Raw genomic sequence first — 18567 nt, 5'->3', positions numbered from 1 at the left:
AGGCAGAGTAGCCTAATAGAATGCTTCATAAAAGAGGGAGAAATATTTTGTAAATATTACATTATTGTCAATAGTAATTACAGTATTTGAATGTGACACCTTGTCTGTGCATGTAGTATCTGTAACTATTTCTTTCATACTAAATGTTTCATCTTGAACATCCCTTAAGCATCTGCAGTTAGTACTGGCCTTTGAAAGGGGAGAAAACAAGGTCAAGAAGGGACAAAGAGCCTCCTCTGAAGTAATGGGGCTAGTAGGCACTGGAGGCTACAAATATAACTTGGCAGCTTGGCAGTAAAAGCTCAATTCCTTCTTCTAGCCATTCAGTAACTGAGATTACTTTGCCTCTACTATTACTTCTAGTTAGCTTGCAAAAAAAAAAAAAAAAAAGTTTTGCACCATTTTATTTGAAAGGTATGAATGTATGGTCTAGCAATCGGCTAAGCATTAATGTGACTTTCAGCTATGCAATTAATGGTTAAATGCTGAGTCTTTACTATTTTCACTATGTTAACTGGGAAAATATTTGCTGTAAGCAAAAGTGCAAGGCTCACAGGGAAGACTAGTTATCTGTTGTCACAATAATGACATCAAGGTTGCTGAATAAAAGATTTTGTAAGTGTGTGCTTCATTGTAAATATTGACAAGTATGAGAGAGTGCACAAGCCATCTTGAAATGCAGGCTGAACTATCAGTCTTTAGATAAAAAGACGTTGGGGGATATTTTTTAAAGCAAACCTTTTAGATATCATTTGAAAATTAAGATGTTTTGTCATCTTTTATATAAAAAAATAAACCAGGCTCAGTATTAATTAGGGTGCAATTCCATTGAATGGTCTTGGTATTTTTTAGCTCTCCTCCTAATTTATGATGCTGCAGAGGCCTTCTATAGAATAATAATTTTGCAGTTCTCCATTTCCCTCTCTGCTGGATAATAAATATATATATGTGTGTGTCTGTATAGATGAAGTTGATACAACTATAAAAATTATACATCGACTTGTTAAAATATTGTTTATCAATACTGCCTTGCTACAATAGCAGTGATTTTCATGCATTGATACAAAAGACTACATTTTCAAATTTGCATATTATGCATGCATTTCTCCACTACATGGGGACTATGTGTATTACTTAAATGCTCAATTTTGCAATCTGTTTAGGATAATAAAATACAAATAAATTGTGAAATAAACTAATTCACTGAAAGATCAGTAGCTGGCTTCAAACTGGATTAATCCTACTCTGTGAAATTTAAAAAAAAAAAAAAAAAGTGATTACTTTTGTGCTAGAAGTACAGGGAGGGTTAGGAGAACTAATTGATAAAATCACAAATTAGCTTCACCTGGAAATAACTGTTACCATCTAGGTGATGATTTCATAATCACTTCCAGCAAGCAGAGAGCTTCTTCCCTCCCATTCAACTCCATTCCTGTTCCATAATTGCCCGTCCGTAAACTTTATCAGGAAGGTGAATTTATTCATCATTGTGACAGATACAAATAGCCCACCACATCCTTCCTCCTTCTTACTCTCCCTCAGTACTGTTCTGGATCACAGTTATGAAGGGATCAGATGCCCTGTTGGGCACCAGACCACTTGTGAATATCCATCATATGATGAATGAAAAGAAGTTTTGTACTGCTTCTCAGACTTCTAATACTTTTGCATCCTTGAATTGCTGTGGAGAAAGTGGATGGACTGCTGTTTAGGAATATGATTCTTCATCTTGAAAGGGCAAAGTAGTCCAGTACTTACAATCAGTTACAAAAGAGACTGTCTCACTCTTTTCCTTCCACAGTTACTAACTGGAAGAGAGAAGAGGTCTAAAACTGGAAGATTTAAATGACGTGTCTACTGCATAAAAACACTTACAGCAGGCCTTCTAGTGACACTTTCTGCCAGAGTAACTCTCAAGGGAGGAAAAAGCCAATACGCTTTCTCCCTCACTGATTCAGAGAAACACAGAATCACAAAATCTATCACAGAATGGTTGAGGTTGGAAGGGACCTCTGGAGGTCATCTGGTCCAACGCCCTTGCTCAAGCAGGGACACTGGCACCGGTTGCCCAGGACTGTGTTCAGATGACTTTTGAGTATCTTTGAGGATGACTACCTGCCTGGGCAACCTGTGCCAGTGCTCAGTCACCCTCACAATGAAAAAGTGTTTCTTGATTTTCAGATGGAACCTGCTGTGTTGTAGTTAATTAATGATAGAATCATAGAATGGTTTGGGTTGGAAGGGACCTCAAAGATCATCTAGTTCCAACCCCCCTGCCATGGGCAGGGACACCCTCCACTAGACCAGGATTCCCAAAGCCTCATCCAACAATTCATTAATTAAATTAATGAATGGTTTTTTTCCACAAGATATACAGTCCAAATTTTGTGTTGGATCTGAGAAATCCATTCCAACATCAACCATTCTGTGTTTCTGTGTGATTTTGTGATTCTGTAATTTAAGCTGGCCATGGTATTAAAAGTCCAGTCAAGCCATACTGAACTACTCTTAATGAAAGCAAGCTGTTCACGTGTTACATATGCTACTTTACTGGGTCAGCCCAAGAGCCCAGTTGGTTTAGCATTCTGCCTCCAATAGTGACTGTTTGCAGCTTATGTCAAAATACAGGAGTCTGAGGAAGCATATTGATTGCTCTAATGACACTTCATTTCAGCATTTAGGATTTTAACAGCTAGAGAGGGTGTCTGGGCTGTCATGTTTAATAACTACTGAGGAATTTATCCTTCTAGACTTTATCTAATCTTTTTTGAAGCTACTTACTCTTTTAGCCTCCATAATATCCTATGGCATTGAGTCTGACAAAGTAATTATATAACCTTTGAAGCACTTCTCGTCTTTGTTTTTTAAAGCCTGCTTAAATGTATAAAGTCACTATGTGCCTTACTGTTTATGCTATGAAAGGAGTGGTTAATCCCATCTTTATTCATCTCCATATCGTTTATGACTTTGTAGGCTTGAGCCGTATCTCCTGGTGTCCCTGTTTGAATCCATAGAGTCTTCATCTTGTTTAAGCTGTCTGTCTTTGGAAGCCTCTGATCCTCCATATCTTTATGCTGTGGAGCTTTTCTGGGGTGTCAAAACCCTCACATCTTGTAGATCTTGTAGAGTACATATATTCAGTTTATAAACAAGTCTGAGCTCATTTTAGTTCATTTCTTCCTTTTACACTTTTCTGAAAGGTGACTCTCAAATATTCCCACTTGAATATTCCTTTTTGGACCCATATTGAAATTTTAAAGTAGTAATTCTTACTTATTTCCTCCTAGTATGGTGTATTTGTGGTATAGGACATGTAATTTACATCTACTTCTAAAAATTAATTTGCTTTTTGGTCTTTAATAATGAAATATGAGACCAAAAGTGCTATAGAACAGACATTAAAGGTAATTCCACCCTTTTACTTCAGGACGATAAGAGAGGATGGAATTCAGGAAGAGAATAGGATAAATTTTAGTATCCACTTGAAGTACTTACATGTGGACTGGATGTCTAGCCAATGGAGATCTACTCAATAGAAGCAAATGGTTCAGCTGTCTCAGATGTAGACATTTAGTTGCTGGTCAGCCAGATCCCTGTAGGGTCCATCAACTGCAATGTCTGTTAACCTGGAGCTGAATCCAGCCTCTTTTTACAAGATAGCTTACTTGTTTTCTAATGGAGAAGATCACAGACAGAGACACATAGTTCCTTTATCGATCTCATGGTCCTACCTATCCACAGTTCCTTGAATTCACTGTGTCAGTCTGAGTTCAAGCAAGACCTCATACTTACAAGGATGCTGGTTTTTGAACAGTCCTGAATGTCTGTTCCAAAGCTCTCTTCTCAACAATCTGCTATAGAGTAAGGTGTTACTACATGTGTCCTATTGACTTTCATTTTTTTAAAAGCATTTCACCTATCAGTAAAATAGATATTGAATATTGATGTAGAAAAGAACCAAGAGATAAATTTAGCAAAATGATTTTCAGAATTTGGAGGAACTGCAGATGTATTTTTTTTCTTCTGTGCAACAGATTTTGTATGGTGTTCCCTCCCTTGCTGAAAAAGCAGTACTGTCACAATTTCTTTAAAAAGATGAACGTTTGGGGAATTTCCCATTTCAAAAAGACTTTTTTCTTTGCATAGTTAGGATTTGTAGTGAAATGGCAGTTCTTCTGGGCTGGGTGGAAAATTACTCCATGATCCCTTGTCTGGTGTAGAACATGCAATCTTAATTATGGAATTCCCTCACTATTGAATTCTTGCAATAGAAATCTGCCTTTTGCCTTGCTGTTTTTTTAATCCAAACTATAATGATCTGAATAGTGCTGTGAAATGGAGCCTTTAAATATGAATGGGAAGAAGAAAAGAAAAAATGCACTATCTGTGAAAACAAACCACTCACAAATCTGTGAGTGACTCAAGAGTAGAGTGAAGATTATACATTTGTATGGAATGCCGAGGGAAATTTACTGTAATTCACAGTAATCTATTCCCACATGCTTTAGTATTTCCCTTGATTTCAATTTTGTACCACATCTGTCTCAGGGTCTGTACAAGGACTTTCTTCAAATACTGGTGTTTTAAAAGGGTTGTCAATTGTATATGTAAAACAATTTGAAGTGGAAGCAAATACGAACAAAAAACTATAACCAGTTTTGTTGGTTTACAATCCACTGTTGATTCTGATGTCTCGCTTATTAAATTGGGGGATATTAGATATCTCTGTCAATTTTATAAGGAGCTCATAAAATATCAAATACTGATTTTCTTTTTAATTTTTTTTTCTTTCTGTGGGGGAGGTCTTTAAGGCTTTTTTTTTTTAATTACAGCTATAAGGAAGACATTTTTCAGATGGTGTACAAGTGTGAAAAAAGCATGTTTAGGGTGCTGTAAGGAAAAAGGTTTGCAGAAGATGCTTTCTGTTAATAGCAGCTGGTTGCCAGATAAAACACTTTGTGTACAAGCTAGAAACTTGAAATAATCATTGCTTACTACAAGGGTAGCAGGTGTGACAAGGACTTGAGGAGACTGAGTAAGGCAAAAGAAATTTGAGGAGTTGTGCTGGTGTTCTATGAACAGCTGTCTACAAAACTCAAACATTTAAAGACAGCCTTATTAGGTCTGGGGATTAAAAGCCCAAATGAGATATTTTTCTGTATGTCCTGTGTATGGTGTTAGCATTATCGTGTTTGTGACTCACGTGATGCCACAGGTGCCGTGTGATCTATAACAATTCTGAGAATCAACAGTGGCATACAGATGTAAAAATCGTCAGCTAGTAACTGAGAGAAAATATCCGTAGGTTAATTCTCGAGGTGTATCCAGCTACAAAAGAGGAAGACGCATTTAAAAACATGGTATGTTCTATCCCAAAAGAAAAGCAAGCAGTTTGTTTCAGCTTGTTTGGGTTTTTTTTTTCTGTTAGATTAGGTTTTTCCAATATTTAAATGACAAAAATACTGACGTACTCTGGAAAATTCACTTTCTTTCTCTTTTTAAAATGTAATCAGTGAAAACAAGGATTAGTTCCTAGCCCATTGTGATACCTAAAATAAAACCATAAAGGTATTACACAGCTGTTTAATTGTGAACATTGAAATTTGAAGACTAACTTGGTCCCACGGGCTTAGTGAATCTTTAAATTTTTTTTCTGTGGTTCAAAAGCATTCAAATATCCAGTATGATAGTGGTTTAGGTTGAAGAAATCATGCCAACGTGTAATACGTATAATAAGCTATGTGTTGCTTCAAAGGAAGGAGCATTATGCATGAACAACCAGTTTGCTTTTTGTGATTTACATTTGTTTTGTCAAAGCATTTTAAACGTATTTGTCTCCTCATAGAAAGATTAACTACTTTATTACATTTCAGTTGAATGGCTTGTTGTAAAATGCTCATTTTATTTCTATATAATCAGTGAAAACATTACTTTGGTTTACATCACTTCAGAAAATTGCTCTATGTACTATATAAAAGATATACATTGGTTTGGAAGAATCGGTGTTTACATGAACTCCATAATAATACAAGATTTACAGTTTTCCTTTCCTTGTGCATAGCTATCTCATAGAAGTCTTTATTTTCAAATGTTCATGCTGAGCTGAAATGTTTTGCTGTTCTAATTATAAATTAAACGAATGTGTAATTCCAAGATACTAATTTGCTTCAATTTTGCATTGTATTTTTAGTTAACTTAAATAATTTTCTTTTTCTTTTATTGTTGTGATCTGTTGTCTGTTTTGTCTGTTGCATGTCCAGGGTTCTAAGGTTAGTATTGCTGCTGTAAGTTTCAGTTTTTTGCATTTTCAAAAATTTCTTATTTTTGATCATTTAATATTTTGGCTTTATTATTATTATTATTATTATTTATTTTCTGATATTATATAGTAGGATGTGAATAGGAATATGCTGGGTGTAATCATTAAATTTTCCTAACATGTTTCCCTTGAGTAACTTAATGCATTGTCAAGTATGATGCTTCCTGTTAACTGCCGGACTGAATGTTGGCAGGTCCGTGAGCTAATTTACGTTATAAATATGGTCGTCAATAGAAAAACTCTTTAGGCCCTGAACATGTTAATTGTATGGGAGGCTTCTTACTGCTCTTAACGTATGCTGAGTAGTCATGAAATGGTGATCAGATCACTTTTTAAAGAGCTTCTGAGCCACACCTATCTAAAATATTGCTAATACCTGAAGGCAGCTTGATCAACAACGGAGCTTATTTTAAACATTATTAGAATACCAATGTGCTGTATTTAACAGGTAGAACTGATGGTAAGTTTTGCTGTAAAAAACTGTCAGTCTTTTTTTCTTCCATCTAGCAGAATTTTAGGGAGGTTTGTGAAAAAAGAGGGGGTTTTTTTGGTTTTCACTTCAAAGTTTGCAAAAATCTTGGTAAAATGGGTATTACATTTAAAAAAATAGATATACTGAGAAGGTTTAAGACTGTGATTGATGCAGTCACAGGAAACTACTGGAGAGAGTCCAGGGGAGGGCTACGAGGATGATGAGGGGACTGGAGCATCTCTCATATGAGGAAAGGCTGAGAGAGCTGGGGCTGTTTAGCCTGGAGAAGAGAAGACTGAGAGGGGATCTCATCAACACCTATAAATATCTAAAGGGTGGATGCCTAGAGGAAGGGGCCAGACTCTTCTCAATGGTGCCCAGAGACAGGACAAGGGACAATGGGCACAAACTGGAACACAGGGAGTTCCATCTCAACATGAGGAAAAACTTCACTGTGAGGGTGACCGAGCACTGGGACAGGGTGCCCAGAGAGGCTGTGGAGTCTCCTTCTCTGGAGATATTCAAACCCCGCCTGGACGGCATCCTGTGCAACCTGCTCTGGGTGATCCTGCTTTAGCTGGGGGGTTGGACTAGATGATCTCCAGAGGTCCCTTCCAGCCCCTACCATTCTGTGATTCTGTGTATACAGTTGAAGCTTGAGAAAAATCAACAGCAGGCAGTCAATTGGCTGCTAGCAAACCTGATGTTATTTCAAGCATGAGTTCAAGTTTCTGTCACCATCTATGAATTTTTCTAGTAGACTGTTATGGCTATAGATTTTTACAAATCTATTTTGTTTGGATGAGTGCTTTCAAAAATTATGTTCCAGTCTGTTATCAAAAACTAGCAACTTTCCAAAAAGTAGGAACACAGCACACACTAAGGGGGGGAGACCTGGAAATAGTTCTTCTGAAAGCTGTCGCTTCACCATTTGTCCGGTATTATTAGGCAGATCAGACAGATGACAGCCCTTCCCAAATCACTCATGTAACCAACAAGTTACATCCTTAAGAAAATTAAATGAAGTGGTATCTATCATTGTGGTGACACATGCCACATTATATCCTTCATCTTTCAAAACAGTTGTTTCCTTAATACTGTTTGGCACAGCTTGCGCTCCGATAAGTTTTGATGTAAAATATTCTAGAAAGTGACTAATGAGTGAGGATACTAATTTTATGGAAGTATAAAAATAAAGGATTTCAAATTTTCCTGCATTTCTTTCTCTTTGGAAGGAAATGGCCTTAACAGCACAAAATATATTTTGAAGTTTTTTCATAGATACTTGTAAGCAAATCAATAAAAATAAACAAAACCAATGAAAGTAATATTTTTCAAAGGGACCAAACTGCGTTCAAAAAAGCCCTGCAATCTGAAACCTTTTTGACAGTCAACAAGAATCAGCCATCTGTAAATATTTTAAAAGTAGTATTTAGGTATATAAATGTGGACAAAGTCAAATCCTAAATCCAGTTTTCAATTTTGCCTAGCTCCAGATGTAAAAGAGTTTAAACAGATTTTTTTTTTTTTTTAATTAAACTTACTGTTTGCTCACTTATTTGCACTGACACCTGAATGCGTTTGAAAACATGACTCTGGGCAGCTGAGTATCTTTTTGGAGAAAAAAAATGACCCCCTTTTAGATTTCATAAATACTGAGCTCATTCAGCATTTTTCTGTGGATTCCCGTTAAGGAGTCCAACACGACCTTAGGAAAGACACAGTCATTCTCTGGGAAATGTGAGCTGCACGCCATATAACTTGTCACGTTTTTCCTTCCCCGCTGTTGCTGTAGTGAGGCAGTAACGTGCTCTGATCTCCGGGAGAATTGGACTCTGTCAGGTTCCTATGTGGTACAAGCCTTCCCAGGGAGAATCAATTCATGGAAACAGGGCAAAACTGTTTGGGTTTTCCCACTCCACTCCTCACGTTTACTTGTTTATCTAAAGGAATGTAAAAGCTGTGTAGACAGTAATTGCTTTCACTCGTTACCTGTCAGTTTGCTTGGCCTACGGAAGAATGTAAGAGTACGTTGCACCCTTATATATACCGTGCATTGTTTTACTCTCCGGTCGCACTTTGTCTTTAGGCAATTGCTAATAACTCTCTCATTTATATTAGACTTTTCCTCCTCTGTTAAAGCATGTAAATGTAAAAAATTTTCTCGCACTTCATGCCGTCTTACTTTGAATTTCACTCACAGTTAATGTTAATGGCAATCCTAGGAGATTTTAAAGTAACTTTTCAATGTATTTGTCATTAAGCGTAACAATTTAGATTTGTATGTGTATGTGCTGTCTTTATATTTCAGTTGTGTTCAAACTGTTTAATTCAATTATCTCCTTTTAAAGACCGAATTGGAAAATATTGAAGTGACACAAGGAATGTCAGCAGAGACAGCAGTGACTTTTCTCAGCCGTCTGATGGCAATGGTCGATGTACTAGTATTTGCCAGCTCTCTAAATTTTAGTGAGATTGAAGCTGAAAAAAACATGTCTTCTGGAGGTCTAATGCGACAGTGCCTAAGGCTCGGTAAGTCGTCAGGCAGTATGTAGTAAATACTTACAGATCAATGAGCTACGGATGCATCAAATGGTGACATATGTAGGAACGGACTTGTACTGACTGTGATGTGATAAAATAAAAATCCCGTTTATTCTTGATTTGGTACAGTGTTAAGGTTGATTCAATTTAGGCACAAGAATAAGTTAAAATGACATGTCTGAAATTGTCCTTTCTTATGTGTTTCAAGTAGTATATATTTTGGGGAATTAAAATATTGCATAGAAGTAAGTAAATGGAGAATTTTTTTTTTTTTTTCTTAACACTGCTTTGCTACCTGCCTGATGCAGGTTTCCTTATCCAAGTCTCCATGGATTTGGAAGACTACTTATAGGCTACGTAAGATTAAAAGCATGGGATGCATGTGCGGATTGCAGACCTTAATGTATGTTGCAACAGTCTGGCACCTCTCTTCACTATTTACTCTTTGCTATATACTGTTACAATTAATTTAGGAAATTTCAAAATTCATTGATAATTCAAACTATTCTATGCAAACTATGTCACTTTATCCTTGTGAACATTAACTTTTTATTGTCATCTGGCATCATGCTGTTTTGCTAATGTTATGTCCCACATACTTTTTCAACTCTCAAATGATGAATAATTTTTATACCCAGATTTTGTCCTGTTATTATTCATACCCCTTATTAGATTATTGATAATTATACTGGTCCTGGTATGAAACTTGTTGTTTATTCTCAACAATCAGTTTTCAGGAAATTCTAAATTACTACCTTCTGGGTATTTTTCTATTCTAGCTGTACATAAGTACTTTCAGATTTTAAGTGTTGATAACCAATCCATAACACATGAGAGCTGCAGTTCAAGGACTAATAATTTTCAAATTTTAATACAGTGATTTAGCAGTTATATCAAACATTAAGTTGTTCAACTCAAGAATGAAATTATAAGTCACCCTAATGCTTTCTTACTACTGACAGACGGTCTAATGTGAGAACTATCTTGCACTTACTATTTGGACATGATTATTGACATATCAAACTAGATGTACAGACTACTAATTGATGTTCTGAATATAATAATGAGAAAATATTCTGATTTGTAGCATTTTCATAACTTCTTTTTAGTTTGTTGTGTGGCTGTGAGAAACTGCTTAGAATGTCGGCAAAGGCAGAGAGAGAGAGTGAACAAGACGTCGTTAATCAGCAGTAAAACTCAAGATGCTCTTCAGGGTGTAACTGCATCAGCAGCAACCAAGGTAACCCAGATTTCAGTTACCAGCAGCACTGACCAGTCTGTACCACTGCTTTGTAGATCAGAAAACGATTGTAACTGCCTTCTCAAATATTTGGCGAAAGCTTAGGTCTTTGCTATTAACTGGTTTAAAGTAAAAGTATGTGCAGGGGTTTATTTGAAATACGAAAAAGTTAGTGCAGTACTATGACCAGAGCAATTTCAAACAGCTTTTTTCATTCTTGCTTGGTCTACTTCAAAGAGCAAGTCCCCTTACTCACATCTGTCACATATACCTGCATAGCTTTTTTAATCTGTCAGGGCACTTGCAGAAAGTCTGTGATCACATCTTTGTTAGTGAAACATCTGAGTCCCAGTAACTTCAGCAGACCTTTGCATGCATATTAGACATCAGTATTTTCTATCTGATTTTAGGAATGAAACTTGTTTAATATTCAATTACAGCTTAGTTTTTCCAGTTTCATTAGCTCATTGTTCATCTTTTTTTTTTTTAACTTATTTACAGCTTGAAGACTTTGTGAGTCCTGAAACTAAAAACTCAAAGAATTTAGCACAGCTCATGACTAAAATACAACACTTTGTATGATGTAAAGGATTCTTTTTTTCATGCTGCTATATTTTCATTACTAAATTCAGTGTTTTTTCTTCTCTAAAGACTTTTTAGATAGCATTTACAAACTTGGCTCCTTTCACAATATTATTTCATTAAATCTCACAAAAACATTACATTTCTCCACGTTATCACATTCAGTGCAAGGCAAATTAGTATAAGGAGACTTTCAGATGTTTCGGCATCGTTTGTAATATGTTATAATTTTTTGAAGAAAGCATAGTACTCTATGCTTTTGTAATAGTAGCGGTTATTCTGTAAGTAGTCTGTAATAATTCTCAGTAAAATGAACATAAACTGATTTTTAAAAATATTTCTGCTCATCATTTTTAAATTTAACACATGTATTAGAAATAATTTATTGTACCGCTATGAAACAACTGTAATCTGAAATAACCTTTTGTGTGCAAATTATTATATTAACTCTGGGAAGAGATACAGTTGTTCTGAGGTACTGGGAAGATGTAACAATTTATCTCTAAATAGTTAGTATTAAGACAATAATTCATAATATTACTTTATTTCTAGAACCCTTGTCTGAGTCTTATGTTAGAAGTATATTGGTAATAAAAAAGTCTGAGGTTGATGCAAATATCTAAGAAAGGTATCAAATTAAGGTTCTAATAGAAATGCTCTGAGATTTGGCAGGGGGGAAAAATCTCACTGCTTTTTATTTTTAGACTCCCCTTGAAAATGTCCCTGGCAATCTTTCTCCTATAAAAGACCCTGATAGGCTTCTTCAGGATGTTGATATTAATCGTCTACGAGCAGTTGTTTTTCGTGATGTGGTGAGTAATAAGTGCTGTAATTCTTTCTTCTGCAAAATCATCACTTATATTTTGAAAGAGATTTTGATTGTACCGGAATTAAAAATATCCATCATGCGTTTCACTTCGTATATTATCTGCCAACCATCTGCTCGTGGCCTTGTAACTGCCAGCCACTTTCTGCACTTTAAAATCACACTTGTAAACTATTTGAGATTAGTAGGTAACTGTGTTTAACAGTCACACTTGATCTCATATTAGCCAAATAATCACAGCCAGAATAAATCAATTATGACCTATGTTGATCAAAACTGTATTACTAAAGGTGTCAGCTATTTGTCCAACCACAGTAGGAGGAAGGATTATTATATGTATTACAGAACTGCAGCAAATTGATTTACAAAGACAATTTTTACTTCTGCTAATCATATATGTGCATATACTACATATAAATATATTAAAAAATTATTTTCAGATTTGTCTGCAACTGTTTTTAGCATAAAACTGTCACGTTTGGTTTTAAATGTAGTACAATAAGGATTATATGTATGCAAATAGATGTTATGTTTAAAATTCTTCAACCTAAGTTTGAGTGAAGACTGAAGTTAGAAATAGCTTTAAAAAGAAGGAAGTAGAACTTGACACACAAAAAAGTATCTGTCAGGATTACCTGATCATCTTGAAAGGGCAAGGTTGAATTTGGGTGGTGATCTTCTGTCACCTACTCTTTTCTTAACTAGAGGAGAAGGGAATAGGGAAAATATTCTTTCTGACATTTCTATGAAAGAACTTAATAAGAGGATTTCTAGTTATTTTAGGGGTTGCAAAGACATACAGACAAATTAAATAACACACAGAAAACATGGAAAGCAAGCACTGGATTTGTAATAGAAAATGCATACTTGTGGAACGGAGAGAGGGTGAAACCACTGTAGGAGTAGCTAGGGGCTGAAGTCTTAATTCTACCATGTTGGGTTTTACACCATAATAATAATAATAAAAGACATTTCAGTTGAACTACAGCAATTTAAGATCAATCAGGGTCATATCTAACCAATAGATCCTAGTTGCCATAGAACAACAGACTGCATGCAGTAGGAGGAAAAGACAGCCAGCAAAGGTGTGGTGGTCATGGCATTTACTTAAATCAGAGCCCTGGAAAACTAGGATTGCTACTGACAGTCGCGTTGAAGGACGAGTCAGAATGTATCATCTGGGATTTATTGCTGGAAAGAAAACAATGGTCATATCCCTCCTTCTCTTACACCTTACCAGAAGCTGTTATACCTGCTTATGCATCCAGCGATAGCTGGAAGAGCATCAGCAGGCTTAGCTCTCCCTCTCAGCAGCAGTGCCCCTTACCTTCTTGGGGCAGGAGTTCTCCCAGTCATCCCTGGGGCAGCGGGAGTCGGTTCCCCTCCCTGTTGAGATGCCTTGGAAGCACTCCGAGTCAGGCCTTTGGTCCGAAAAGCCCATCGACTCCACAATCCCAGAGATTTGTGTAGTTGCCAAATCACCCGTAAGATTCAGTAGTTAATACATGCTGTGTGTGTAGTACGCCACTGAAAATCCGTTAAATCTTCTACGTAATCCGTTTGGTCCTAGGTTAACAGATGTAACATTTCAGAAAGGTATTATTTATACAGTCTTGTGTGAAAATTCTATGGAAGTGTCCGATATTATGGATGTGTTCCTTTTTCTCCAACACAGGACGACAGCAAACAGGCTCAGTTCTTAGCTTTGGCGGTAGTCTACTTTATTTCTGTTCTGATGGTCTCCAAATATCGTGATATACTAGAACCACAACGAGAAACCGCAAGGTCTGGGAGCCAGGCAGGTAGAAATATCAGACAAGAAATAAATTCACCAACAAGTACAGGTACATTTGTTTTCTTCAAATGTTATTTTTCATTTTGATATACAGATATTTTATTTTTTTTAGAACTGTAATTATTTTATTACAAAGTATTTTTAGTGAATACTGTAAGATCCTAATAGGAAATTACTTGCTACTTTCTTCCTCCTATAATCATTAGATTCTTTAACGTACATTGTCAGATTTCAGTTATTCTGTGTATTTGCTTATAGGGTATAACTAATTTTCATTTGCATATTGCTTTTTTATGCCTTTGTTTCTTTAATTTGAAAATGATTTTAAAGAAACAGGGTGCTGATGGAGTTAAAGCTGCAAAGTACAAGATAGTTGATCAGCGCAACTTCCTGAATCCGTTATTTGTTAGGAAGAACAGATAACGTTAACTCTGTACCATGAAATGTATAAACAGCAAACGCAGCTGTTTGCCCACGTGAACCCCTTTGTGTTTGAACGAGGAGGTTTGTGCAAGGGTAGTGGTGGAGGACTGAGTACTTCCTTGGAGTCCTGCTGTGTTGGTGCCTGCCTTTAAAAGCCCATGGAAACAGTATAATAAAAAGGAAACATTTCTATTGCCTTCATTGACTGAACTGTTTGTGATTTTCAGTAGTAGTAGTGGTTTTTACTAGCATGTGTTCTTCAGCCTGAGAGGGAGGGAGTCAGTTAGCTGTCAGAACAGGTCAGAAATTCGGGATCCAAACTTTACCCCGCTTTCTTTCAAATATTTTACGCTGTCAGTTCAGTAGGTTTTTTTCAAGTGTGATTGGAATGATTCTAACTGTACCTTCTGTGTTAAAAGAGCTGAAAAAAGTAACTGAATTTGTCCATGAAGCTCTTTACGTATGTTTTTCTACTTGTATTTATTTTTAATTGCTTTCCGCATTTATGGAGTTGCTAATTTTCATTCTTCCTAGAATTTATCTTCCAGTTTGTGTCATATTTACGTTTAGTCATTATGTCCTGATTCGTCATGATGGTTTAATTTGCTACTTATTCATGATTTTTCAAGTCCATATGCTTGTAGGCTTTTCATTTTAAATATACTACATGAACATAGTCAATTATGATGATTTTTTTTTTGTGCCTTCCTGGTTCTATGTTATGCTTCTGCACTAAGAAACTGCTAGTTTCAGTGAACTATTTCACCCATGACTGTCTTGCTTGTGTGCGTGTGTGTATATATCTCTCTATATCTCTATCTGTGTCTCTTTTTCCCCATGAATGTTGCTCTTGAAGTGCCCAAATAATAGGTATGCTGTTTCCTATCTCTTGATACAGAACTTGTTTTCTTCCTTTAGAAATGCATTTTTTGTTGATAATACCATATTTGCATGTTTCAATGAGATAGGATATCTGTCATGGATCCACAGTGGACCAGGCCACACATGAATACTAGCTGGCTCACATTTGATTCCATGATTTTCTCCACAGTTGTGGTCATACCATCTATCCCTCACCCAAGTTTGAACCATGGATTCCTTGCCAAGTTAATTCCTGAGCAGAGCTTTGCCCACTCATTTTACAAAGGTAATATTAACATCATCTCCTAACCTGTTTGGGTGTTCTTATTTAATGTAATGTAATTCAAGAACTAACTGTGATGTAATTGTTGATAAATAAGTATACGCCTCAGGTTACATGGAGATCAGACCTGATGATACCTTTAAAACTTTAACTTCCTGCCTACATTTGTCTAGGAAATCTCTTTCCCACTTTTACTACCACTTATTAACTTTACTTATTATGAAATAAAATAAATTTAAAAAGCAGTCAGGAGGAGGGAATGGATGTAGAAAAATTAAATGCTTTTGGTTTGTGCTTATTCTGCTACAATATTAGGTCCATAAAAATAAAATCAGGCCTATTTAAACATATTGCATACCGCATTAAGTATGTAGTACTTTTGTAGTATTCCCTTTCCCCATATCTTTTCCTGTTCTTTTGCCTTCCTTCCTCGCTTTTTTCCTTGCCTTCTTGATGGTATGTAAACCTCTGATACTGTATGTACTGTGAATTATTTTATGCCTGTAAGTTAATGTGCTGTGCTGTGCTTTTCTTGAAGGAGACCGCTTTTGTGACCAGAGCAACTATTATGTGTTTTGGGCCAGATTTGTTTTGTATGTTTGTTTGTTTGTTTGAATAGATACTATATAATGTAGGGAATATGTTTTCGGATGTCATTACTTGAAAAAGAGAGAGTTACCTGAGTGTAACTTTAGCCATGTTTGCATGTACATTTCCCCTTTTATTTGCATGCACTGTGCTGCAAATACAGAAATGTAAAATGGGTTAAAAAAATTAATCTGATTAAAATGTTCTTGGTATAATTTTGAAAAATCTCAATTACTAAAAAGATTGATTTATAAAATGCCTGAGAGATTTAAAATTGCGTCCTGTTTATAAAGAACAGAAATAGTTAACTTCCTATCACTGTGTTAATCTGGCATTTCTTAAACTTTGGTGTGTGCATGTATGTATATTACAAATTGCTTTAAATTCTGACAACTAGTAAGCAAGAGTTTGTGATTTTGATTAATAAGACTATTGTCTGCCATCCAAAGGAAAAAAAAATATTTTGGATCATTCAACTTGCTGATGTAATATTCTTTGTTGTGACATAGTTGCATTTGTATGATTTAATCCATCATTAATAAAAAGGAATCATTTGCTCTTAGTTCAGAAGACTACTACAGTACTTTGGGGTACTACAGAATAAACCCCTAAAACTTCATAAAATACTGCTTTTTCATCTTTTTTTTTTTTTTTTCATTTAGAATATGTTTCTGTGTATCAGACATAGGGTATTTTATTTTTAACCACCTTTGCTTGAAAATTGGGATTGGTTAGACTGCCTCAAAACACAGTTATTTAAAGACATTTTAATTTTTATTAAATTTAATACAATAAAAATAAATTATGGAACACAAATGGGATTATATTGCTATTTGTACAAAGCTTGACATTTCACATAATGGGTGGCAAAAGGAGGGGAAAAGCAAATAGTTTTTCTTCTTATGCATATATAGTACATAAATAAAATATACATAATGAAAGCAGAGAAAAAGTTTAAGAAGAAATGGAGGCAAATGTACAAACTCACTAAAATATTTTAGATAAAGCATTTTTTAAGAATTTTATCTTCTATACTATTGTCTATAGTAGTTGTTTTACCTTGAGTTCATGTAAAAATATAGTTTTGTTTTTAAAATAGTTCAATAGAGCTATAGTAAAAGTGTGAGCAGGATACAAAAGAAAAGTGTTCTGGCTTTAGAAACAAATTATTCAATAAAGGAAATGTTATCTGTAGCTAGTTATTTTATTTGTTGATATCATCACATCCTTCAATGTTTTAACTCTGTGAGGTCTCAGCCTCTTATACCTAACTTCTTCACCTATTAGAGAAGAAAGATGTTTCTGCTTTTTATATTCGGAACTTAGTTCCTCAGTTTTGAAAAACATCAGCAGGAAATGAAATGAAAAAAAAAAAAATGCCAGCACTGTCAGAAAAGGCTAAAAGTCAAAACCTATTTTGTCATTTCAAGAATCTTTCGTTCCAGTGGCTAAGCCAATTGATTTTCTTTTAGTGATCAGACATGTTTTCAGATGTCGGCAGCAAGCATGTAATATTTGAATATTATTTTAAATGTTAATGTATTTTAACATATTATAGAGTGGTTTAACGTAGCATTTAAAAGTAAATATATATTTTTAAAGCAAAATCCTATTTATGAAAAAATGGATAAAAATTCAGTTGTTACATGGAAGTCAAGCCTCTATATTTTATTCATTCCACATGACACTACATGGATGAAAAGAATTCCTTCTTTGTCAGCCCAATTCAATACAGAAAATTGTATCATTATTGTTAGAACTGTATGAGACTTCTTTTGGTCAGATCTCTATGAATTAAGGGAGGGGGACTGGCTGCTTAAAAGCAAACCCTTTTTAGCAGGACCAGGAAACTTGTGGGGGGAAGGGTAAGACAGGAGTAAGTATATTATTGGTATTTAAGTAAGATACTGATTTTATTCTTAGTGATGCTTCTTTTTTTTTTCACATGGGGCAATATCTTTAGTTTAAATATATTTAAAGCTCTATGAGACCCTACTTGTCCCAGGCACATTACGGTATGTGATTGGTGTATGCTTCTTATGAGTAGCTACAGATGGTGTCAAGTGCAGGTTACAGCAATTTTAAACATCATTATACTTGATATGAAACTTTTTGGTTCTTATCACATATACAATGTTGACCTTTGCCTAGTTTATTGATGATATTGTATATGAATAAAACCAAGAATTATTTAAATGCAAGAGCCTGTCAAGTGGTCTAAAAAGTTACCTGGCCTACAGACCTTTTGATTCATCAGATTTCTTCAGCTGACTGAAGAAGATAAGTTCTTCAACATAATTAAAATACGGAGGTGTAGTCAAGATGGAAATAGCATTAAAAATGTCTTTACTGTAAGGGGAGAATTGTTTTCACCTGATTAGTCAAAGATGATAGAAAAGTTCTTTATCATTCTCACTATCTCTGTGACTGTGGGTATTGCGGTATAACCAAAAGCTCTGTACTAAATTTTCAGGTTTTATCTCAAAATCATCAGTCATATATGAGTTATAATTTCTGGAAAATACCAGTAGTGAATCAATGTCTGAGCTAGTCATTCTAGTCTCCCTTAATAACAGGTGGAGAGAAGTTAGGGCACATTTAGGCTACAATTCATCTGGCGTGCTTTAGATATCT

At 35.3% G+C, this 18567-nt stretch overlaps 1 protein-coding gene across 7 annotated transcripts in view; it reads left to right on the top strand.

Moving 5' to 3' along the window:
* NBEA (neurobeachin) overlaps nucleotides 1-18567 on the top strand; it is a 517855-nt gene that overhangs the window by 180805 nt on the left and 318483 nt on the right. For 4 of the 7 annotated variants that reach the window (XM_054837762.1, XM_054837753.1, XM_054837743.1 and 1 more), the window contains exons 25-30: nucleotides 6261-6284; nucleotides 9143-9323; nucleotides 10445-10575; nucleotides 11862-11969; nucleotides 13659-13827; nucleotides 15253-15348. In XM_054837762.1, the coding sequence (XP_054693737.1) occupies nucleotides 6261-6284; nucleotides 9143-9323; nucleotides 10445-10575; nucleotides 11862-11969; nucleotides 13659-13827; nucleotides 15253-15348 (709 nt within the window). The remainder of the gene's footprint in view (nucleotides 1-6260; nucleotides 6285-9142; nucleotides 9324-10444; nucleotides 10576-11861; nucleotides 11970-13658; nucleotides 13828-15252; nucleotides 15349-18567) is intronic. The other 3 variants (XM_054837772.1, XM_054837802.1, XM_054837781.1) reach the window with 2 other exon arrangements.

Source organism: Grus americana, chromosome 1, assembly GCF_028858705.1.
Source record: "Grus americana isolate bGruAme1 chromosome 1, bGruAme1.mat, whole genome shotgun sequence".
Taxonomy (NCBI): domain Eukaryota; kingdom Metazoa; phylum Chordata; class Aves; order Gruiformes; family Gruidae; genus Grus; species Grus americana.
This window is presented reverse-complemented; position numbering and strand designations above follow the sequence as displayed.